Consider the following 23,577-nt stretch of genomic DNA (forward strand, 5'->3'; position numbering starts at 1 on the left):
GACTAGATGACCTTTAGAGGTCCTTTCCAACCCAAAGCATGCTATGATTCCTAAAGCAGGCATAAGCTGGAGCTGCTGTGGAGAAGCAATTCCTGTGTCAACAGACACGTGCCAGTATTTCAGGTGACTATCTTGCCTTCTTTCACTTTCTCTTGGACTGTAAACCTTGTTGCTTCTTGTCTGAATTTTAAGCCCTTCCTCAAGGGACTGTCAATTTAAGCATGAAAAATGCCAGTGGGAAGGGAATGGAAGCACCTGTCTAAACGGGGTGGGAAGTGCACAATTAGTGTCTTCTGTTCAGTGTGTTCTGGAGTAACTCTTCAGATCAGTGCTTTCCTTGGTCCCTCTGCTCCCCTATTTACTAGCTTTTTTTTGGTCAAATGTTGAAAACTCTGCTTCTCCAAAGCAAAGCCATACTGAATACATACACAGTGTTAAAATGCCAACTCTTGCACCCCTGAAGATTTCCTGGTAAAAATGGCTTGAATAGTTTTCATTGCCTGCCAGCAGTCTTCATATTGAAAGTAAACGGAAGTCTCTGCTGCTGAGAAGTGGTGGGGTTTGCTAATGATGATTCTATGTAGAGAAACAGAAAATATGCATCCAGTATCTGTGGTAAACTGATATGTTCATGTGAAAATACATTCACTGAAACACTCTGGGGAATAGCAAGGATTCTGTGACCCACCAGATGAGTAGGAATTGTGGCAATGAACCATTGGCATCTCTCATGGACAATTACAGAGAAAGGGAAGAAAAATGCAAGTGTGCTGTATGCTTCACTTGCATAACCCCTTCTACTTTGCCCTGGTGATGCCACATCTGGAGTATTGTGTACACTTCTGCACCCCTCAGATCAAGAAGGACCTCAGGGAACTGCTTGAAAGAGTCCAGCACAGAACCACAAAGATGCTGAAGGGAGTAGAACATCTTCCTACTGAGGAAAGGCTGAGTGAGCTGGGGCTCTTTAGCTTGGAGAGGAGGAGATTGGAGAGGTGACCTCACTAATGTTTATGAAGGGCAGTGTCAGGATGGAGCCAGGCTCTTCTCAGGGATATGATAGGAGAAGGAGCAGTGGGTGCAAGCTGGAGGAGAGGAGGTTGCATGCGAACATAAGGGAAAACTTCTCTGTGAGCGTGACAGAACACTGGAACAGGTGACAAAACACTGCCCAGAGGGTTTGTGGGGTCTTCTCTGCAGACATTCAAAACCTGCCTGGATGTGTCCCTGTGTGACCTATCCTAGGTGACCCTGCTCTGGCAGGTGGGGCTGGACTGGATGATCTTTTGAGGTCCCTTGCAACCCCTAACATTCTATGGTTCTGTGATTCTTTTTGAGTAGCTGGCCAACCTTGAAAAATGACTATCAGAACAGAAGCCATAGATGTTCCATCCTTCAGAGCTGAAAGAAATGTGCCTTACAGCACTCCAGTGTAACTTTTGTAGTACTGTCTTCATGTTCTTAGTTTTAATTAGGTGAAATGTGCTTTAGTCCCAACTGAAACCTGCTTACTAACTAACTCTATTAGCTCTACATTTGCTTAAGGAATACACCATTCTGAATCACAGCAAGTGACTGGGTTCATTAACATGTGACTCTCTTCTTCAGGACATGGGGAAAATACAACTGTGCTTCTCTCCCCCCCCTGATTATTTTGTTGTGATTCACTGTTTCATGCACCAAGATAAAAATAAACCACAATGTGACTGTTACTCTCCTGTTTGTTAATGATAAAGTAGCAGGACTGCAGAGAAGGTCAAACATAACTGGTTTATTTTTCTTTCATTCTTATAAATGAAATTAAATGGGGCAGGGTTGGGGGAGGGGAGTGTTTGCTGATCTTTTTCCCTGAGCACAACTTTATCAATGGAATGTTACGGCTAAAGCAGATGAAAGCTTTACTCCCTCCCCCCTCAGCTGATAGTCTGCTCTGTATTGCTAGGAAAATATTAATGATCTGTCTGTGTGCTTCTGTGTCTTTAGCTGCTCTACAAATGTGGGAATCAGCCAGAGGAGCTGTTAAAAAAGACACCAAGTGCACTTCCTGACAAAGGCTCAGTGTTTTAGACAGGTTGGGCTGAGAGGGTAGCATGATAAATGACCCAAAGGCGTTTTCTTGCCGTGCTTGTATAAGCCTCAAAGCATGAATCTAGATGCCTTGGAAAAGGTGGCTGCAGTTTCTGCAGTAGTTCTCCAAACCTGGAGGAAAATGTGATTACAGAGCAATTTAGATAGAGAAGGCTGAGGGGAGTGTATCTTCTTTCACTAGACAAGGAGCTGCAGGCATCACTGAGGCGGGAAGATGCAAATCTTTAGCAGGTTTCATTATGTTTGGGAGCTGGTGAGTTAGTGATTTATCAGGGGTCTGGGGGGGGAGGGAATGTGACATCAGGATGGCTAAGTCTGTGCTTATAGGAGTTTGCTCCCTTTTGTTTTTTCCTGAGAGAGTAAGAAGGCGGGGGGGGGGGGGGGGGGGAGAAGAACCAAACCAGAAAGAACTTCTAACACTTTCTGAATGCCATCAGCTATGAAATCCTAGATACATTAGGTTGAAATGTCTACTCGCTTGCCCTGCTTCTACCTTTATTTTTGTTGAGGATCATAAGAGAAAAGGACTACTGAGTTCTTGGCATCATTGCCAGCACCATGACCTCTTTAATTTAGAGAACTGATAGCATCATCTTTATTTGGCTTCTACTCTAGGTTGTGATTTGGCTCCCTTGTTGAGGTGACAGTGCTGAAGAAAGCACAACCGGCTCTGTATAGTTGGCTGCAGCTACGTTTCCGTTTGGACTTTTAACTCCCATTTTGCCCCTTTAACTTGCTCTCTCCTCTCTTGGGAATATATATGTAAGACCATTTGAGCAGAGAGTTGAAGCATCAGATACTCTGTCAGTAATGTTTGCCCTTCATGTGCTCACTACTAGGAGCAAGAAATTCCCACTGTGTGCAGGTCAAGTAAAAATCCTCAGAATTCCCATCGCCTAAAAATGCTTTAAAAAGAAATAGGCCAGGGGCTGAGAGTCCTGGCTTGCCTCAAGTGCTGCAAGCAAAACAGTCTTCCTAAATGTTTGCTCTGTTTGACATCAGTACTGTCCATATTGGAAGCTTTTGTTTGAAACTGCAGTGTCTTTTTCTCTTCCCATTGCACTAGGATTATTCCAGTGACGATACTAAACTAGAGTACAATGTAGATGCAGCCAATGGCATTGTTATGGAAGGTTATCTGTTCAAGCGAGCCAGCAATGCCTTCAAGACCTGGAACAGGTAATTATTCAAACCCTCTACTTACTAGCTTATTATGATGCTGCTTGTTAAGCTAAATTCTGGTCTGACTTGCCACCTGTGCAACTTGCTGATTCCACAGCTTTGGCAGAACGCTTGGACAGCTTGTTCATTGACTTAGAGATGACACTTCGAAGCTGCCTTCCCTTCTTCTCTGTCTCAGTTGTTTGCAAACCTTTTTCTAAGAGTGCATCTAAGCTTGGAAGAGTTCAGTGTGTGGAAAGCTTGCTTTGTTGTGCACAGTCTGACCCTTTCATTGCATTTGGCCTTACTTTGGGGTAGAAATAGAACAATCCTTATGATTGTATGCAATGAGCTATGCTGCAAAAATAACAGAGGATAAAATAGAAGTTGTAGAGTGATTGGGAGCAGGGAAGGACTCAAATACTAAAGAACTCAAGTCTGGCTTTCCAGAATAAGCATGCAATTGTTAGCCTTTACAAACCCTGTTTTGTGTGATGACTTCTGCTTAATTTTGATGTCTTGGTGGGGATTCCAAATCAACCATTAGTCATGTCTCTTTGACAGTGGAGATTTTACTATTGTTTAAATATTTTCCTCTCTGAACAGGATTTCTTTTGTATTTCCAGGGATGTATATATTGTTGGGTTTTTTTCCCCAAGGAAATACAGTACATGCTGAAGCCCTTTCAGTCACACAGAGACACAGTCCATGTGTTGTGATACTGAGCTTTCTCTTGCTATCTTATGTTCTGCAATTTTTGCAGCAGTGCTTTTGTTAAACTACTTGCTGCATTTCAAATGCCAGGGTGAGTGTTTGGATGTGTGGTCTCTTCTAACCTTAATTGTTCTGCAATTCCTTAAGCATCTTGGCACATCACTAGTCTGTAGCAAAGTGTGATGGCTTCACTTCAGCCTGTAGACTGATGCAAGGGCCACTGATGTCAGTGAGACTGTCCCTGTGTTAACCAGTCACGTGCAACTACTATAGGAGATGTTGCTTTGGACTACTTCTAGACTGGTCTTGTGGTCTGGTTGTCCATCTGTCATTGTAATATAGCTTCTGACTTAGTTTCATCCAAGCAGAACTCCGAGTTCTCAAAGACAAATCTGTGAAGCATCGAAGGACAGCCGAGGGAGGAAACTGAGAGGTGCTTCAGAAGCACAGTCCTGGTCTGGAGTGAAATGTTAGTGTAAACACACTGAGAAAAATTCTCAGTAACAGGGTAGGAGATTGTTCTTTCTTGGATTCTCAGCAGGCTGAAAGGGTCCTTTTAAGAAAGGTGTTTAGCAGGACTCACTCAAGGCCCTTGATAAGTGACTGACTCACTTTCTGGGTGCTGCTTCTGGATGTCATGAAGATCTTGTTCTGTGGGGAGGTGCAAGGAAGGAGCAGGACAGAAGCATTGGGAGGTGCCTGAGAAATATTCATGGAGTCATAGAATTCAAGTTTGGAAGGGACCTGAAGGCTAATCTGATTCAGTCTTTCCTGGCAAAATTCTTCTTCCACGTGGCTTCTTCACACATCTTACCTTAACATGGTTAGGGAGTGGGATTCAATTAAAACTAACTGTTGGGAATTTAAACAGGAGGAAGTCATAATTAAATCAAGACAGACAATGGGTTTTGAAGTTATGTTACAGGTTTGGAGATACAAAACCATAATCAAACAGTACATCAAGGGAGCCAAGGTAAACAGCCCAGTAAATGAGTCAGACCTAACAACTCGTGCTGCACAATTGATATTTGCTTATAGGCTTTCTCTGTTTGTCACAGGAGCATTCAAAAAAAGCTGAGCCTTAGGCTTTTTTTAGTCTTAGATTCTCAATGACTTAGCTCAGTGATGGGCAAGTTGGATTCTACAGAATTAGGTTGAGAACATCACTTCAGTCTGGAGAAGAGAAGGCTCCCAGGTGACCTAATTGTGGCCTTCCAGTATCTGAAGGGAGCCTACAAGAAGGCTGGGGAGGGACTTCTCAGGATCTCAGGTAGTGATAGGACTAGGGGGAATGGAATGAAGCTGGAGGTGGGGAGATTCAGGCTGGAGGTGAGGAGGAAGTTCTTCCCCATGAGAGTGGTGAAGCCCTGGAATAGGTTGTCCAGGGAGGTAGTTGAGGCCCCATCCCTGAAGGTATTTAAGCCCAGGCTGGATGAGGCTCTGGCCAGGCTGATCTAGTGTGGGGTGTCCCTGCCCATGGCAGGGGGGTTGGAACTAGATGATCCTTGTGGTCCCTTCCAACCCTGACTGATACTATGATAGTAGATATTCTGTCTGTCTATAAACACAGTTTAGAAATGGAATCAGTCATTTGAATTTTGTGCTTTGCATTCACAACCCATTAATTAATTATCATGAAACTATTGCTACTGTTGTCATCCACAAAATAGATGTTCAGGACCTTAATGAAGACAGCTATTAGTTTCTGAATGTATCCCAAATTTTCATGTTTTAACAGAAATTAAGGGCATGTTCCCATGCAGCCTGATCTAGGTGCTCCTGTGTTAGCAGGTGGGTTGGACTAGATGATCTCCCATGGTCCCTTACCATGCTTTGATTTTTATCTTGCTTTTAGTGATGAATACACTTGTAATTGCTTCCTGCATTGCAGGCACTGAAGTGGCTGTTGCCCCTTCCCACTGGCTGTTTCCACTGAATCACTTAAGTGGTATTGCAGTTTCAACTGCAGGGAGATAATACAGATTCAAGTTTATCATGTGCTGGTGGTGATAGTGTTTTTCCAGTCACTAGACAGAGTACAAGAGGGACTGTGCCATTAGTGTGATTAAAACTGTTCTGAGCATAAAAATGTACAAGACATACCAAAGGAGGAAACATTTTGAGAATGATGTGCTTTATATACAAGGGAACTCAGAGCTGAAGATGGAGACAGCAAGACAGGCATTTTCAGTGTCCTTAGTGGATAAGTAGTTTAGTTTGCTTCATTGTATGCCCATCTTGGAGGGTAAAAAAACCAACCAGCTGTGAAATAAACACAGAATAGTTTTCCTGGAAAGAGATCCTAGGGTTTCCTGGTGTTCTGAGCTGTGATGGCCCTGATCTTCCCTGTTAACTGCTGACTGCACTCTCAGTAGTAACATGTATTGGTGCTCTGATGGTTCAAGGCCTTTCTAAGACTGAACTCAAGGCACCAAATGTCAGTAGAATTATCACTGTTAGTGTATGCTCACCAGCATTAAAGCCTCAAGAGAGAAGGAAATAATACAATGGATTTTGTCTGGGTTTGATGCACATTAGTATGTGCATTAAGACTAGAGAAGCATCACACCTAGAGAGTTGTGATGCTTCTGTGTGCATGTCTGGATCAGTGAATCCATGAATTCCCTGTGGGGAGTTATCCTGGAAAAAGTCTGGTTGCTGAGGGAGGAAAAAGATCAAAACTACATGATGCACCCCTTTGAAAAGGGGAAAGCCTGTTCTAAGGAGTGAGAACTTGCCTTGTTTCCAATCCCAAGCTAAGTTCTTGCTAGGGTGGTGTAGTTTCTTCCTGGGGCAGCTGGTGGCTTGGGGGGCAGTCGCCTGAGCACTTCAGCCATTTGGGATTTTGCATCATGTTTCCTCCTCTTAGGCTAGTTCTGCATGATGCTCCTTTGAGAAACAGATCGCGTTTGAGCAGGGTGCAGGACAAACCCCAAGAGCTATTTGCAGTTGAGTGTTGCAGTGTTTTGAAAGAGTTGGAGCTCTGCAGTTTTGTTCTATTGCAAGTAGATGGCTAATGTGGGAGGTACCTGAGTATTTCAGATAATACACTTTGGTGGAATCAAAATGGGATCTTGATGCTGGCTAGTCTCACACCAACAGCTGTAGAGACTTCTGCTAAATGTATGTAAATCTGTCTGTAAATGATACAACTGATTGTACACAGCCTTACTTAAGGCATCAGGATCTGGAATGCAGGTGCATTTATCATTGTGGGGCAGGAGGTGGAAAGCTCTTTTGATTCATGGAATTTCAACTGCAAGAAGTCCATCCTGGGAAGAAAGATCTGTGTGAATATATGGGTGTAGGGAGAAGAGCTCTCACCAAACCTCCGTTTGTTCTGAGCCGTTTGAAGGTTGGGTGCACTGAATGTTTTCCTTTTTCGTTCTGCTGTGTTTTCAGGTCATGCTTAATTCTTTGCTTATTTTGCTCATTTTGCATTTTTTTTTTCATTCCTTCTCCTCCTTTCCCTTATGTTTTAATCCTACCCCATTTTTTCACATGACAGGAAAAAGCCAGATCACATCAGGTACCAACCAGCTTTTTATACCTTCCCAATGTCTCTTTGGCACGCAAAAAGCTCTCAATTAACCCCGCCTTTAATTTTGATTACTCGCAATGGATGTGTAAGTGGCTCAGTCTAAGAAAAAGAACAGAAGGATTCTGCCTGGGATGCCATTGTACCTGCTGCTCAACACCTTCAAAAGCATTAGAAAGATCAAACTAGCTCGATTTTTAAAGGCATTAAAGCAAAGTTTCTGCACTCAAACTTCTGAATCTCCAGGATCAGTGCTTTGATTTTTTTTGTCCAGGTTTTGTTTTCTGGTTGTGTTTTTTATAGCTGAAGTTGGTGAGGTTTTTTGCTTATCACCTGCATTGAAAATGAAGATGTAGCTTTTACATGTTGTACATCTCTAATCACTCTGTTTTATATGCATTGCTGGGAGCAGCTAGTGGAACAACCTTTTTTGACAGGCAATAAGCATGATGTGGTTTATTTTTACATAAACCTGAAATAGTTAAGTTTTACAGTTTGGGCTTTTTTGGTTTGTTGTTTTGCCCTTTTTTATTATCCTCTGAAGATTATTGTTTTCCCCCTATTTAGTCTTTAATATTTCATACTTAATAAATGCTCTTTGGAATGATGCAGGTGTAAGTGATGGAAAACATTCTGTTTCCAAGCCCTGATAGCTGTATCCAAGCGCTGCTGAGCGAAGCCATTCAAATTGTTTTGTGACTCCCCAAGCTCTTTTGCCATGCTTCTCTCCTGCTGTTGTCAGAATGGCACACTTAATGGTCAGTACTTGTTGCACATCCGTTGCCTAAAGGTTTATAATCGTTAGTCCTTAGAGCAGGGTAGATATGGTACGCCCTGTGGCAGTACCTTCAGTACTTCTATTCCTGGCTGTAGACCCCCAGCAGTCTGTTTCCTGCACTAATGAGTAGGGCTTGTTGATGACACTTGGTTCAAACTAAATAACTCCCAAGTTTTTTTGACCTGGATAAAACAGCTGTGGTGCTGATGTGTCAGAGGGGAGTCAGTCAGTCACTCTTTTTTTAAGCACACAATAAAATGCATTCACTTTCTTCTCCATTGGCATCACCCTTCAAAAGCATGGTTTACAAGTTATGCTTTAGAATCGAGTGTTGATCTTGTACAATAAAAGTTTCCTTTAAAAGAGGCCTCCAAAGCCCCACACATTTTGGCTGAACTGCAAAGTTCTCTTAAGCAGCTATCATTTCTGTCCTAGGAATGAAAAAGCAGTTGGAAGACTTAAACGATTGCCCCGATTTGTTGTAGAGTGTGTGTGCTCTCTCAACATCCCCTTGATCAGATTGGAACTTAATTGCTTCAACTCACTGAATACTTAGCTGTAGAATAAATGGATCATTGCATTCATGAACGCCTAAGGGCAGTTCCCTTGGGGCAAGGCTGTGTTTATTTTTGTGTCCCTTGTCACTCAGACACTGCTTTTCATGGGTTTTCTCTTTGGGGTTATGTTCCAAAAGAGCACCTTAGAAAGCTTGAGTTCGATTTTGCAGTCTGCTCTTTTTTGTTGTGGTCTGTTTAAGTATTAGCAGTTAAGCCTTATGCTCATATTTGAGGCTTAGTTCCTACCTTTTTCATATTTTTTTTTAATAGATGGTAAAGGTGATACCTTTTAAGTAGCAGTGACCAAAACTACTGCTCTTCATAAACTGAAAGAGTGCTTAACTTCTTTTTGCATTCTACTGTTCAGTTAAGTGAAAAAGATTGAGTGGTATTGTGTTGGAAATCCGGTGTGGGAAGAAGGATCCTCTTGCTGCTTTTAAAATTTAAGTAGATCTGCACAACATTTGAAATTGAATTGTTGAAAGGTAGAATCTCATCTGTCTACTAAGTACTAACTATCTAACAAATACTAGATTTTTCCTGATTGGAACCTAATTGGTTTGTGTACCTTAATATTGCCTAACCGGCTCTGCGTGCTTCCCTTCCTGAATGGCTTGTGGTGGTTAAATAAATACATGGAGCCCTCTTGTTACTAATGGTAGTCAACTGTAGCTTCGAGTTCAACAGCCTGTGGAGAACAGCACGAGATTTTGCAATACAGTGTTTTGTATGTTGTTGCCATTCAAACTAATTGGCAGGGCCGAGAGAGAGTGATGTGTGCTATAGGCAGGGTACTTGAGGTCGTTCAGGAACCATGCTATGATTAAGACAGGGTAGATTGTCAGCCTGAACAGAATAAAAAGTGTAAATGCCACTGCAGGACAGAAGTCATTTTTACAGTCCCTTCATTTTCATCAGTTCAAAACCAGTGGTGGTTGATTAGCTTTTAATTTGTGCATCTCCAGAAGAGCTAGAAAGGGATGGTTGTATTTGCAGCTTTTTGCTCTATTCAGTGGCCTCACTAAAATGTAAGAGATCTGATGGGCTTATATATACTAATTCCCCCCCCCCCCCCCCCTCCATAATATGAATGGCCTTTCCATTCTCTATGGATTGTATCCAATCTGAAAGGCAAGTTTGACAGGGAAGGATACAGTTCAGAGGAGCTCAGGTGTTATATTTTGCTTTGGATGTCATGGGATGCCTTCCTTAGATCTTTTATTTGATATTTTCCTAGAGTTGAGGCTCAAGTTAGAATCCTGCTTCAAAGTTTTTCCTTGGATTTGCTGCTTTTGTATGCACTCCTTTTGATTTCAGCATCTAAACCTTTTTAAGAAAGACCAAAGACACACAGATACCAAACCTGCACGGGATAGCCACGCTGCAGTATTCTTAGGGCTGTGCTAAGTTACTCCTTGCTTCTACTCTCCAAAAGATTTCAGGAGCGAGTAGTTTGCCTAGCTGCAGTGTTTTTGTTCCTTGAGCCATCTGATTTGTGTCACCAAACAATTTGGTTTTAAATGGCATCTTACTGCTGAAATACAGAAGTAAAGGTTCCCTGAAATGGACCTGGTTTATGTGGTAGCTTAACTACTGTTGTCGTAACACCAATGCCTGTGTTTAGGACTCAAAATTATTGGAATCTGGCTTTCTTTCCTGTTTTGTCTCTGCTTTCTCTGTTGTCATTTTTCTCACCAAACACTTGCCAGAACTGACTGCAGCCTTACTCTTGTGAGTTTGTTCTGCAGTCTCTCTGTTGTAGATGACATGTTAGCACGTTTCAGTCCGATAAGCACTGTGAAATCAGTTATGTATTCTCTGGATGTCTCTTCATTTGACTAGGCGCTGGTTCTCAATACAAAATAACCAACTTGTGTACCAGAAGAAGTTTAAGGTAAGCAACAAAAACTGGCTTGGGATTGTTTGGAGTAGTGAGGGATGGTTTTCCTCATTGGCCAGAGGAAGAAGGGACAGTGCTGGCATTGGCATCCTGTATGGTCTCCAACAACCTACTGCGTTTTGTCAGTTAGTTGCACCCTTTGTAAAATGAGAGTAATAGCCACAATGAATATTTGAGATGCCTGCAGAGGGACTTGTAAACACATTCTTCATTTGCTGTGGGGTTATGTTACCTTATTGCAAAGAAGATCCTTAAGTTGATGGTCTCAAAAGGCTTGTACACACTTGCTGACGCTGAAGTACTCTGTCCTGTTCTTTGAGCAGTTCACAGCTTGCTCCCTCCAGCTGCTTGCTGAGTTCACATACCCAACTTAGCAGTTGGGGAGGGGACAGGGGGAAAAGGCAGAGAAGTATTTGTTATGAAAAAGTCAGGGGTGCTATGTATGTGCATTTAATACTGCAAATGCAGTTCAGGAGTCCATGTCAGTCTCTTTGCTGCTGGGAAAGTTAATGTATGTGGTCCAGCAGCGAGCACTACTCTGCCCCAAGCTATCGAATGCTCTATCAACATTTGGGCCCATGCTCTCATTTTGGAACAAAACTGTATGGAGATGGAGGGGAAAATTCCAACAAGGAAAAACTCTTTGATGCTAATAGGCCAGGTTCAGAGGCTGTTCCTTGGTGCTTGATGTCATCAAATCCAGATTCTTCATTTTTCTGTCTTTGGAAGGGAAGCAAACAGTTGAGTTTGTGTGAGCACATTTGAGTTGGGCATTTCATGTTGATGAATTCCAATGACACTGGGGGGGTTGTTGTTCAGTGTGTTGGTCTTTTAAATTCGCCTTTACAAAATGCTTTCAGATTAGAATAAAATTCTTATTGAGTCAATTTTTCTCCATCCAGCCTCTGGCTTTGTTTGGCGCTTGCAGTATTACTGATTTTTGGTATAATCTGATTAATTTGTAAGCTAATCTCATTCCTTAAAGCACATCTTTTAAAGTCCTTTGAACACTGCTGCTTAAATCAAAGCTGTTATTGAATAGTTTGAACTGTAGGAAAAAAAGGACTTCTCCAAGTTTGCTCTAAGCTTTCATTAAATGTGAGCTAAATGCTAAACAAGGAGTTGGGGCTGTTCAGTCTGGAGAAGAGAAGGCTCCCAGGTGACCTCATTGTGGCTTTCCAGTACCTGAAGGGGGCCTACAAGAAGGCTGGGGAGGGACTTCTCAGGATCTCAGGTAGTGATAGGACTAGGGGGAATGGAATGAAGCTGGAGGTGGGGAGATTCAGGCTGGATGTGAGGAGGAAGTTCTTCCCCATGAGAGTGGTGAACCCCTGGAATGGGTTGTCCAGGGAGGTGGCTGAGGCCAAGTCCCTGGAGGTGTTTAAGCCCAGGCTGGCTGAGGCTCTGGCCAGGCTGATCTAGTGTGGGGTGTCCCTGCCCATGGCAGGGGGGTTGGAACTAGATGATCCTTGTGGTCCCTTCCAACCCTGATTGATACTAGGATACTATGAAAACTCACCTAAATATGTGCTGCCGTTCGACCTTTTGATTGTATTCATTCTTGGAGGTAAAAACCAGTCTCAAGAAAGAAATAGAATGCAATGGTGCATTTTGGATTGTCAGTAACTTTATTCTCTTTCTTCTGTGTGACTTTCTTTTTCTGCCTCAGGATAATCCCACAGTAGTTGTGGAAGATTTGCGGCTTTGCACAGTCAAACACTGTGAAGACATAGAGCGACGCTTCTGCTTTGAGGTGGTTTCCCCAACAAAGTAAGCAGAAGTGGGGGAGCACACTTACTGACAGAACCAAAGCAATCACTGCACTCACTGATCTTGCAACACGAGATTAACATTTCTCTTGGGACAGATCAAAGCAGGACAAGTATCTGAACAGCTCTGCTCTCCAATGTTTTGGCTAAGAGTAGGTGATGCTGTGAGAAGTGTGCCTAGTGTTTAGATTACTTCCATTTGAAAGAAGCATGCCTTCCTGTGCATTCTGCAGAAACAGCTTGTGCTCGTGGAGCTGTTGTGGCTTAATAGCTGATACTATCAAAAGCTGCTTCTCAGTTTCTCCAAAGCTTTGATTGGTGCCATGTGAAAGAAAGATCTTACTAAGTTGTCTCAGTGGCATTAAATTAACAGCTCAGAAAGCACTAAATGCAACTACCAAATGAAAGTATCTCACCTTGAGCAGTGCAGTGTACTGGTTGTATTTGGAGAAGTATGGCAGCTCTGCTGCAGCAAGGGCAGGGCATGGATTTTTCATTAAGGATTTTGAGATGTGGCCCTATTTTAAGTTCTTGATATAAGTCAACCTGTCTTTAGCTTGGGAGGTTATTGATACTCTCCACTCAGGCTTAAATTTCTGGTTTTTATAGAGTGGTGCCTAGTGCTTGACTCTTCATCACTTTAACATGCATTTTGCTCCTGCTCACCTATATTTTTTCACCCCTTAAATGTTGGAGCAGTTTTATACTTGATCACCTGTTTCACTGACTCTTGCTGTAAAAAGTAGTTCAGTTTTTCTCAGAGAGCTTTGCAACAGTTTTCTCTTGATCTCTGTGAACAAAATTGTGTTTCCTTGGACTGATACCTCTGTCTTGTCTCAGAGGTAAATTGCATGTGGGGATATAAACCTGAGACACTTAGGATGAGACAAAAAAGGGAATAGGGAGCTAAGCCCTTCTCTGGGTTATTTGAGAAGTCATGTTTTAGTGTTGGTTTAGCATTACCTGCAAATAGCTCTGCAACACAGAGTTCACAAACCATGAAAGGGGCAGCTGCTTTCTTAGCCCTGAATGGATGAGTTTATGAGATGGTGCCTGCTAAGCAGTATCATTCTGCTAATAGCCAGAAGCCTTCCCAGGAGTGTGTGTTTTATTGAACCATGTGTTGTTTGATGTTAGCTGCTCAGTCAGTCTCTCTGGATCTGACCATGTGTGCGATTCCTCACAGAAGCTGCATGCTCCAGGCTGACTCGGAAAAGCTGCGGCAGGCATGGATTAAGGCTGTTCAGACCAGCATTGCTACAGCATATAGAGAGAAAGGGGATGAAGCTGAGGTGAGTTTGAACAACCACCAGCCAAATCACAACTCCCTTTTAGATCCTGGAAATTAAATATGGAGAAAAACCCCTCTTGTTTGGGGGGAGGAAAGAAAGAACCCATTGGAAATGCAGTGAGATTTTGAAGGCTAGGATTTATATCTAATCTGTCTTTCACTTCAATGTTATTTTGGCATGTTTTGATGAGACTTTTCTGTAGTGTGGCTAAAATTCATAGGCTTCTCCTATATTCAGTTCATGTTTCTTCTAGAAAGCTAACCAGTTTGACAGTTCTCTCTTTCCTTGGCCTTAGCAGTTGCTTTCCTAGGGTTCCAGTGAACTGTTCTCATCTGAGGGACTTCGATTTATTGTGTGTGTCTCTTCTTTTGCTTTGTATTCTGTTTTTTTTAGAAACAGGAGAAGAAATCATCCCCTTCCACTGGCAGCCTGGAATCTGGGAGTGAGACAAAAGAGAAGTTACTGAAGGGAGAAAGTGCCCTACAGCGAGTTCAGTGCATTCCTGGTAATGCTGCCTGCTGTGACTGTGGTTTGGCAGATCCTCGCTGGGCCAGTATCAACCTTGGAATCACGCTGTGCATTGAGTGCTCAGGGATACACAGGTTGGGGAACTCTTCAGAACTGTATTTGTGCATTGACTAGAGTAGGAAGGGGGGTGTTTGCCTCTCCAAATGTATATTGGAGCAAGATTAGAGACCTCCCGTGTGTAAAGAGAATTAAGGTAACCGCTTTATGTGCGTAAATGAACGGCAAAGCTGCCTGAGGCGAGACAAAGCACGGCACTTACAGGCTAATGTTTGTTTCATGCTGTTTAGGAGTTTGGGAGTCCACTTCTCAAAAGTAAGATCTTTAACTCTGGATTCCTGGGAACCTGAACTTCTTAAGGTATGACAGTATGGTTGGACATTGGTTTTCTGTCTCTTTTACAATGCATGCAGTAGCAGTAATCATTCTTGTTACTAGTTTGCAAGCTAAAAGAACTTATGTCAACTTCAGGTTCATTAATGCCCTTTGATCATAAAACCCCAGAACTGAAAAATACTGGGCTGAAAAATACTGGCAGTGCTATATCAGCCCAAAGCATGATCATGATTGAAAATTCAAAGGTCAGCTCTTAAAGGGAGATCCTGATCTTGTTTTACCCCTGCTGACTTACAGGAGAGCACTCCTGCAGCTCTTCTCACGTGCTGTTTGTGTGCCAAAATTCCAGTGTGAAACGTGGTTATGAAAATCATGTGACACTGAAACAGGAACTCAGGCAAGGATCCTGTGTGCAGCTGGATAATTGCTGCAGAGCATTTGTTCCTAGCTGTCATGTTCTGGTGCTTGGGTATCGCTGCTTTGTTCTGAACAACCAAAAGGCAGTGTGAGTAATGGTGTTTCTCTTGTGATTTGGCCCTAAATGATTTTAGTGTCAGTGTGTTCATGCTGAGGAAACCAACCAAAAAGAAAACACAAGTTCAGCTAAGAACCAGAACTGCATATTCTAAGTGGTGTTAGAAGTATGAAGCCTGCTCATTGCCATCAGTATATGGACTTCAGGGGCCAAACCCTCCTTAAAGTATTACATGCAGGCTGTTTTTTGTCTTTAGCCTTTTCCTGTAGACAGCCTCACACTGTAATTTAGCAGGAATGTCTGTTGGACAAGATGGAATGGAATTGATTGTCTCTTGCCCATGGGATAAGAACAGCCAACAGTAAAGCTGGTAGAAGAGAGCACCTTTCTTAATAAGGCCTGCAGATGCCCTCCTTGTTGCACAGAAATGATACTTGAATGGCAGATGATAATTTTTGCAGCCCTTTTTCAGAGGGGAATGGCAGATTAGAGGAGTGACTATCATTTTTTTTGCTATCTTACTCAGAATTTGATCTGTTTCATTATCATGCTATAAACCCTTGCTTATTTCTGTAAGGTTACTTTTACCAGTGAAAACACCAAGCTAGAACAACAGACTGAGAGGGGTTAAAAATAGCTAAGTAGGGAGATTAAAAAGCCTTTTGCAACTGTATTTGAATTTATTTGTTTTGCTTCATAGCTTATGTGTGAATTGGGAAATGATGTTATAAATAGAATATATGAAGCCAAGTTGGAAAAAGTGGGAATAAAGAAGCCACAACCTGGAAGCCAAAGGTAGTAATTTACTAGCAGTGCCTCCTCCTTCCTTTTCATGTTGCTTCCTTCAGCTGCCAGCTTTAAAAGATGCTGCCAGTTAACTGTGTAACACACCTTTGAGGTACTCTTTCTTTTCCCTTTTCACCAGTATGTTTTGCTCTCTCCCTTTTCTCACTGTCTCTGTTGGGTGTGCCTTCTGTTTGTCCTTCTCAACTTCTTGTTCATTTGTTCTTTTTCTGATCTCACTTCCTCCTCTGATGACACTCTAGAGCATCCTGTGCTGTCCCATCAACGTGGGCATGTTGCTTTTAATGTCTTGTCTTCTTTGAACCATCACAGCCAGCAGTATTTGCTCTCTGAGCATGCTCCTGGAAGGAGCCTGTGCTTACAGTCTTTTGGTTACAGTGGCTGTTCTTGAGTTCTGTTCCAAGATGCCCACAACACTCCCTTCTTTCTGCCTACAGTGTACATGAGCTCTGCTGCTTTACAGCAGCCTTCTAATAATTGTATTGCTGTCTTCCATTTCTCTGATGCTAATTGGTGTTTGGGGGTAGCTGCTTAACCTCTGCTATACAACATGTCTTAAAAACTTGGGGGGTTTACCAGCTTTCTAGTTCTGTGCTGCTGCTTGTCAGGCAGTTGTATGCTCTAGAAAACAGTGCTTTATAAAGTGTTGGCAGTTTGGAGACTATGTTAAAAATAATCTAGGAGATTTGCTAACTTAAAGTAGTAACTGCTTTTTGGCAGTTTTAGGAGTAATACTTTTATAGCCCCTTCCATCAGCTTGTCACCACTGGCGTATGTCTGAAGGAGATAACCTCAGGCTACAAGAGCAAATATTTTCATGTGCCTGCCTGAGCCTTGTTGCTGTTGTCTTGTGCAATCTTGATGCTCCTTTGGCAAATGTTGCCATTTGCAGAAACTAAATACATACTGTATTAATTGGTTATTAACAATAGAAAGGATGTATAAGGGACTAATACCCAGAAGTAGCATGCAGTAACTAATGCTTGTTTCTTCCACCTACACTCTCTGAAGTCACAGCCTGAAAGAAAACATACATGCATGAGCACAACAAAATTACTGTCTCTTGAGCCTTATGCCAAATTTAATGAGGCATCCAGGGAGAGTGAGTGTGCTTTTCATGTTTCCATCACATGTGCTGGAGGTGCCCTGGTTACTGGATTTAGTGTGAAATAAATGTTCTTTCAATGCCTGAAGACGTGAAACTATCGGCTTACTAACTCCAGGGATTTTGTGTGTGACAGGCAAGAGAGGGAGGCATACATCAGAGCAAAATACGTGGAAAAAAAGTTTGTAGAGAAGCAGCCTGCATCAGGAGCTTTGCTTGAAGCCAGAACACAAGCTTTGCCTCCGAGTCAGGAAGACAAAAGGCACAGCGGCCCTGAAAAATCCCTTTGGGCAGGGGACCAAGGTGCGGCATCCCAAAAAGGTATTTCCACGCCTCTCTCCTTAGCTGTGTTGCACACAGTCAGTCTCAGGTGGCATGGGTTTGTATTACCTGTTTGCCTGCCTTGTGCAGAGCAATTGGAATCTGTTTTTTAATGGGTCACAGCCTAGTTCTGACCTATAGGGGAGGAAGAGAAACTTGTTCAGGGATGTGCACTTCTAGGTGGGGAAGAATTTGGAGTGGGAATGTGTATCACTCAGAAACATATTAACCACTTTCTTTCCTCCGTACTTTCATCCTTCTGAATCTTTCCAATAACTTTCTTTCCTGCCCTATCCCTTCCTTACTGCCTGCTTTGTGCTTTGCTAACTTGCATGTCCCAGCGGTTGCTGTAAGTAGCGAGGAGGCCAGGCGGGAGTCTCTGTTCTGTCCTGATGAACTAGATTCACTCTTCTCCTACTTTGATACCTCTTCAAAGCTACGTAGTAGTAAGTACTACAGCTATGGCGTGTTCAGTGTTTGCACTAGTGATCCATTGTGTCTTGTGGCCATGGCCCTGCCTTTGATCTGGTGTCTCCAGCCGAAAGCATCGCTTAGTGTTTTCATGAAATAATTTAAGCTTTTTTACTTATCCTGATCTTTGCTTTCCTTATAATCTTCAACATGAATAACAACGCTAAATGTTATGAGTGCAATATGTCACTTCACATTTTTGTTTCCTATGGATGCATCAAGAGTATTGAGTAATTCTTAGCAGTTAAAAAAAGATATCCTTTTATGTATGTTCAGGACCAAGTATAAGAGCTTGCTTTATTATCATGGCATCTCTCAGGAGCAGGTAACTTGTGGTCTGCATAGTAATTGCAGTTTCTCCCCAAAACAGTACGAAGCAGTGACAGTGGGATCCAGCCAAGTGCTGAGGACAGCAGAGAACACCTTGCCTCGACTGTGTCAGTTAACAGTTTGTATGAACCAGGTGCGTTAGGCTTTGTGCTTCAGGGTGAAAAATAAACCAGCTTCTGGGTACAGCGGATTAGTACTTGATACAATTCATGTGTCTTCCCTCCTGTTGGGCTGAAACAGCTTTAACAAGGGCAATCATTCCATCAGTGAGCTCTCTCTCCTCCAGGGCTGGTAGCAAGGATGACACTGAACCCTTCCCAAGTTCAGAGAAATGCTGTCTCTCCTCAGGTGAAGCCTGAGCCAGACCTCAGGGGTTTTTTGCAGATGGAGTAATGCTTGCTGCATTTTGATGCAAACAAGTCTCCACAGAAAGGCACAGCCATTTTATAAAGAGTTAAATCATTGGAGATAGAATATCTGTGAAGTCACAAATAGCAGCTGTAGTGTAGTCTTTGAGCATTCTTGCTTAATCTTTGTTTTGTACTTGCATGCAATTTCCCATGTCTTTAAACATTACACCCCTATGGACTCAAGGTTTTATGAATTGATGAATGATATTCATTGTGATCTAATATTAGAATCCTGGTCTGACAGATCTGTTGAGCATGGCTTGTCAGAATATCACAAACATTTATTTCTAAAGCAAACCCACTCTTCCACAATCAAAATGCTCTTCAGATACATGTTTTACACCCAGTAGTTAACTGCCGTGGTTCATAGGTGAGCAGTATGTGGCTTGGATCCTTTCTTTGACTGCATGGTAGAAACTTATGATCCTGTAACTCATGAAAGCTTAAACATCACAGTGTCTATATTTCTCAGACTTCACTCTGCATATCTTTTCTTAACATATAAAAACAGGTTATGCTTTAGCCTAAAAGATTATAACCACAGCGAGTAATTGGTAAATGACAACGGTCTCTTTTAACAAAGATTAGATCAGGATTGTGTTAGGCTCGTATTTGAGTGTGTCAAACTCTTGCAGATCAAGACAGATTTGTATGACTGCACATCTGCAGGAAATTGGTTTTATTCCTGTCTTGCAGTGTAGGGTAAAACACAGTTCTAACTTAAAACAATTTGTTACAAATGACATGGGATGCCCAGGTGGGTGGAGGGATAGTCACACATACCAGTACAGTGGAGAGAATGCTTGCTGGGCAGTGCTAAGCTGGGCCTCCTTAGCTTGGAGAAGGGGAGACTAAGAGGTGACCTCATTCATGTTTGTAAATATGTAAAGGGTGGATGCCAAGAGGATGGAGCCAGGCTCTTCTTGGTGGTGCCCAACAACAGGACAAGGGCCAATAGGTGGGAGTTGAGGCACAGGAAGTTCCATGGAAACATGATGAAATATTTTTTCACTGTGATGGTGACTAAATACTGGAACAGGCTGCCCAGGGGGGTTGTGGAGTTTTCATCTCTGGAGATACTCAAAACCTGCCTGGATGCATTCCTGTGTGATATGCTCTAGGTGATGCTGCTCTGGCAGGGGGTTGGACTGGATGATCTTTCCAGGTCCCTTCCAACCCCTAACATTTTGTGATTCTATGATTCTGTAATTCTGTGAAATGGCCATGCCTGAATGCTGAAACAAGCTAAAGGCATCTGTGACTTCTCCTGGCAGAACAGGGCAACCAGGCAAAACCTCAGCTGCCTTATGCAGCTCAGAGGTATGAAAATTTTTGGTCAGAATTCCAGGAGGTACCTTATGAAAACAGGCATTAGGTAAGCAACTTTTTTTTCCTTTCCAGAAGGAGATAAGCAAGAGTCTGTGGTGTTCCCTGACTCCAAACAGCCTAACCCAGGATTGCAGCTGTATCGAGCTGCCTTCGAGAAGAATCTTCCTGATATGGCAGAAGCTTTGGCCCATGGAGCTGAAGTAAACTGGGTCAACGTAGAAGAAAACAAAACAACACCACTCATTCAGGCAGTGCGAGGGGTATGTGATGTACAGCAGCAGCTGGTGTGGGAGGAGGGGAAGGGGAAGAACAGGAATATTTCTGTGTCACTGTTCCTTTTGAACTGCTTGCTTCCCTAGGGAACAATAACACCATGCTGAATTTTTCTTTAGAGCCTGTTCTCCGAGTTGTTTGTGAACTCAGCTGTGTTCAAATTTGATAGGGGAGCAAATCCCTTTTCTTTCTATTGCCACATGATTCAGCAGTGAGAAGGCAGAACAGGTTTGGCTCTTACTCTTGAGATCTGGGGCTGAATTGTTTCTTGGCTTTTATTCTGTAGGGTTCGTTGGTTACTTGTGAATTCTTGCTGCAGAACGGGGCCAATGTGAACATCAGGGACATGAAAGGAAGAGGACCCTTGCACCATGCCACGGTTCTAGGACACACTGGGTAACTCACTGCCCCAGAACCTGTACATTGACATCCTTTACTTTATCTGTTAATGTGGAGCTTCCTCATTGCCCCAGACATTCTGACATTTTCTCTGTATTTCAAGTCAGTGAGGTGGTTCTTTACATCCTTCTGTGGTAAGAGGAAATAACTCTTTGAATTAGCAACCTTATCTGCTAGCAAAGCACACACCTCCAAACACCCTTGTCCATTTTGGGAAACTAGCTTTACCCTGCTCAGTGGTTTTCTTGTCTGTTGTGGTAAGAGGGTTGAGGTTTTTGTTCAGTTCTACAACCTAAGGCGATCTCAGAAGGTAGAACCTCGCTTCTAAAGGAGTCAACACACTGCTGCAATGCTTTGACTTAGGCTACCTTTCTCATGTGGATTAAACAGTTGGAAGTTGTTGCTTACTTCTGTGTTCATGTCTTAGTTGTGCTGGAGGAAAAGTGCTGTTTTGGGATGTTCAAGAGACTCTTAATGGTTGAAGTCAAGTATGTTGTATCCAGCTGGGACTGATTTATTTACTGTTCCTTTAAACAGGCAGGTGTGCTTATTCCTGAAACGAGGAGCAAACCAGCATGCCACTGATGAAGATGGGAAAGATCCACTGAGTATAGCAGTAGAAGCTGCAAATGCAGATATTGTAACACTGTAAGTTGTACCTTCAGCTTTTGGCTCAGTAACTGGGTTTCCACACTCTATTTCAAGTTAAAATTACCAGACACATCCAGATTTTCTTTGTATGAAAACAAGGAGAGCAGAAGAAAGATCTGGGGGAGTGACCTGTAACTGCTGTGAGGTTCAGGAGTGCAGTGTAGGCCTTGAATTTTGCAGTCTTTTTGGTACTTCAAAGATGCCATTTTCCTTTCTGTTTCCTGACTCCCAGGTTGCGTTTGGCAAGGATGAATGAAGAAATGCGTGAATCAGAAGGACTCTATGGACAGCCAGGTCAATACTCTACTAATAACCATACTGAAATGCAGTATAGGAAGTGCATTCAGGAATTTATCAGTTTACAGTTGGATTCTTAGGATCTGAGGGTGGTTTAAGGTAGCTTCATACAATAATGGGTTTTTTATAAGCAGCCATCACACGTTCAAGCTTCACTGAAATTCACTGGTGTGACTGTCAGAGTATTTACAGGACCTTAGAGGTGTGTTTGAACTACATTATTTTAGTAGTGTATATTACTACTGCCATTACCAACCTATCTTGCTAGTAATGGTCCAGAGCTTTCTCCTATTGATGTTCCATTGACATTCATGTAACACTAGGTTTCACCTGACATGATTTAATAGAAGCCTTCTGACCCAGGCTGCTCCGCGACAGTTGAGGAGTTCATCTTCTTACAGGATAGTGTTCTCCTTCCTGTGGAATGGCCCTCTTCTTTTTAAAGAGTGAATGCTTGCACACCACTGTAAAAATGTACATCAGCTAGATCAAAATCATTCCAGACAGAAATAGGAACCTTGTTGTTTCCTCAGCTTTTCTTTTGAAAGGTTTGTCTTTGTCAGGGTACAAACAAGAAACAGAGCAGTCATTCTGGAGTGTGTATTTTTGTATGCACAGGAACAAACCATTTCATTTTAAAAACATGTTGAAAGAAAAAACCAGAATTGGCAGGAATTTGAGCCAACTGATACCAAAAAAGAGTCCAGGTAATATTTAATGAATATGTGCAACTTAATTCTCAGGCACTCGCTCCCAACTTATTACACCTTGTGCTGATGTGATGTTTTCTGCAAAGCATTTCTGCTATGCTCCCATAGGGATCTGATTTAATCTCATGCAGGTATCAGTAATGAAGGCATACTTGGTTGTCAGGTTAGACAGCTGAGAGCACTCCACTGTACCTCCAAGTAGTGAAAGGCAAACCTGATGTTTAAGCTTGAGTGTGGAGTAGTCTTGCCTCACTCCTAAAAAGCCCTTATGTGTTTGCCAGTGATTCGTAAGGATTGTCTGTGCTCGTGTCTTTTAGCAGACTGGGGCTGGAATATGCTCAAGGGGCAACATGGAGTGTTGTGCCAATATCCTAGATGACCTCTCTTAAGTAAACCAAATCTATCTCATTTCTCCTTAAGAAGAGAGATTTTCTTTTTCTGGAAGAAAACTATTTTTAGATCTTCTAAGAAATGCAAACTAAACCAATGGAAGTGTTCTATGCACTCAGACATTCAGATGCTCTCCTTGGCAGAGCCACTGAGAATTTAGAAGTATATACTTGAATAGGAGGAAAATTCCCCACTCAGAAAATGCAGTGGGCTATGTGCATGGGAAAAAAAAAAGCCTGTTGCTAGTTTGGCTGGTTTGAATGTGAAGCTGTCTTCTGCTGCAGTGCACACTGCTTCACTGCCAGGCTGAAGTGTTTCTGAGTCTCCTCATTTTACCACACAAAAATAATGACTCTCAGTTTCCAATAGTAAAATGCCTTTGTTTTAAGGCAGGCAGGCAGGTGTTTTGCTTCAAAAGCTCTGTGATAGATCATCAATTAATAATTCAGAGCATTTTGATTGACCTGCCACAGATCCAAAGGTACTGCAAACCACAGAACAGGTTTCTGTAGTTTGGGACAAGAAGCTTCAGCTGGCTGCTAAACATTTAAAGTGCTTGGAAAAACATGTTTCATTCAATACAAATAGAGGCACTGCTTACCTGGCAGTGTGAATGTGCTTAAACTGCAGATGTGGGGAAGTGTTTAGAATAGAATAGACCAAATTGGAAGAGACCTTCAAGATCATCACATCCAACCCACCTAAACAACTAACCCATGGCACCAAGCACCCCATCAAGTCTCCACCTTTAAAATATTTTTTAGACAGATTCTTCAATCAGATGTTTGACCTTTTTACCAGTTTGTATTACACTAGAGTCTAGAGACTGTAGCTGATAGAACCTGATCCACTGATTTTACAGATAGCATCTGGTTCCTGTAAGCAGGTGAGATTGACAGTGGGAAGTAGATCAGCCCGTAACAGAGCTGCCCCCAAAGCAGGGGGAGGGATAGC

The 23,577-nt window shown here is 42.5% G+C and overlaps 1 protein-coding gene across 4 annotated transcripts in view; it reads left to right on the forward strand.

The window, feature by feature from the left end:
- The window catches only part of ACAP2 (ArfGAP with coiled-coil, ankyrin repeat and PH domains 2), a 73,291-nt gene that overhangs the window by 42,384 nt on the left and 7,330 nt on the right, over window positions 1-23,577 (forward strand). The window contains exons 10-23 of one of the 4 annotated variants that reach the window (XM_068145626.1): window positions 3,155-3,267; window positions 10,679-10,730; window positions 12,406-12,506; window positions 13,692-13,797; window positions 14,191-14,399; window positions 14,613-14,682; window positions 15,834-15,928; window positions 17,179-17,363; window positions 17,705-17,809; window positions 18,205-18,297; window positions 19,976-20,163; window positions 20,463-20,572; window positions 21,113-21,223; window positions 21,459-21,520. In XM_068145626.1, the coding sequence (XP_068001727.1) occupies window positions 3,155-3,267; window positions 10,679-10,730; window positions 12,406-12,506; window positions 13,692-13,797; window positions 14,191-14,399; window positions 14,613-14,682; window positions 15,834-15,928; window positions 17,179-17,363; window positions 17,705-17,809; window positions 18,205-18,297; window positions 19,976-20,163; window positions 20,463-20,572; window positions 21,113-21,223; window positions 21,459-21,520 (1,600 nt within the window). The remainder of the gene's footprint in view (window positions 1-3,154; window positions 3,268-10,678; window positions 10,731-12,405; window positions 12,507-13,691; window positions 13,798-14,190; window positions 14,400-14,612; window positions 14,683-15,833; window positions 15,929-17,178; window positions 17,364-17,704; window positions 17,810-18,204; window positions 18,298-19,975; window positions 20,164-20,462; window positions 20,573-21,112; window positions 21,224-21,458; window positions 21,521-23,577) is intronic. The other 3 variants (XM_068145628.1, XM_068145627.1, XM_068145629.1) reach the window with 3 other exon arrangements.

Source organism: Melanerpes formicivorus, unplaced genomic scaffold (genome assembly GCF_026170545.1).
Source record: "Melanerpes formicivorus ecotype bairdi unplaced genomic scaffold, bMelFor1.0.p_v2 SCAF_12, whole genome shotgun sequence".
Taxonomy (NCBI): domain Eukaryota; kingdom Metazoa; phylum Chordata; class Aves; order Piciformes; family Picidae; genus Melanerpes; species Melanerpes formicivorus.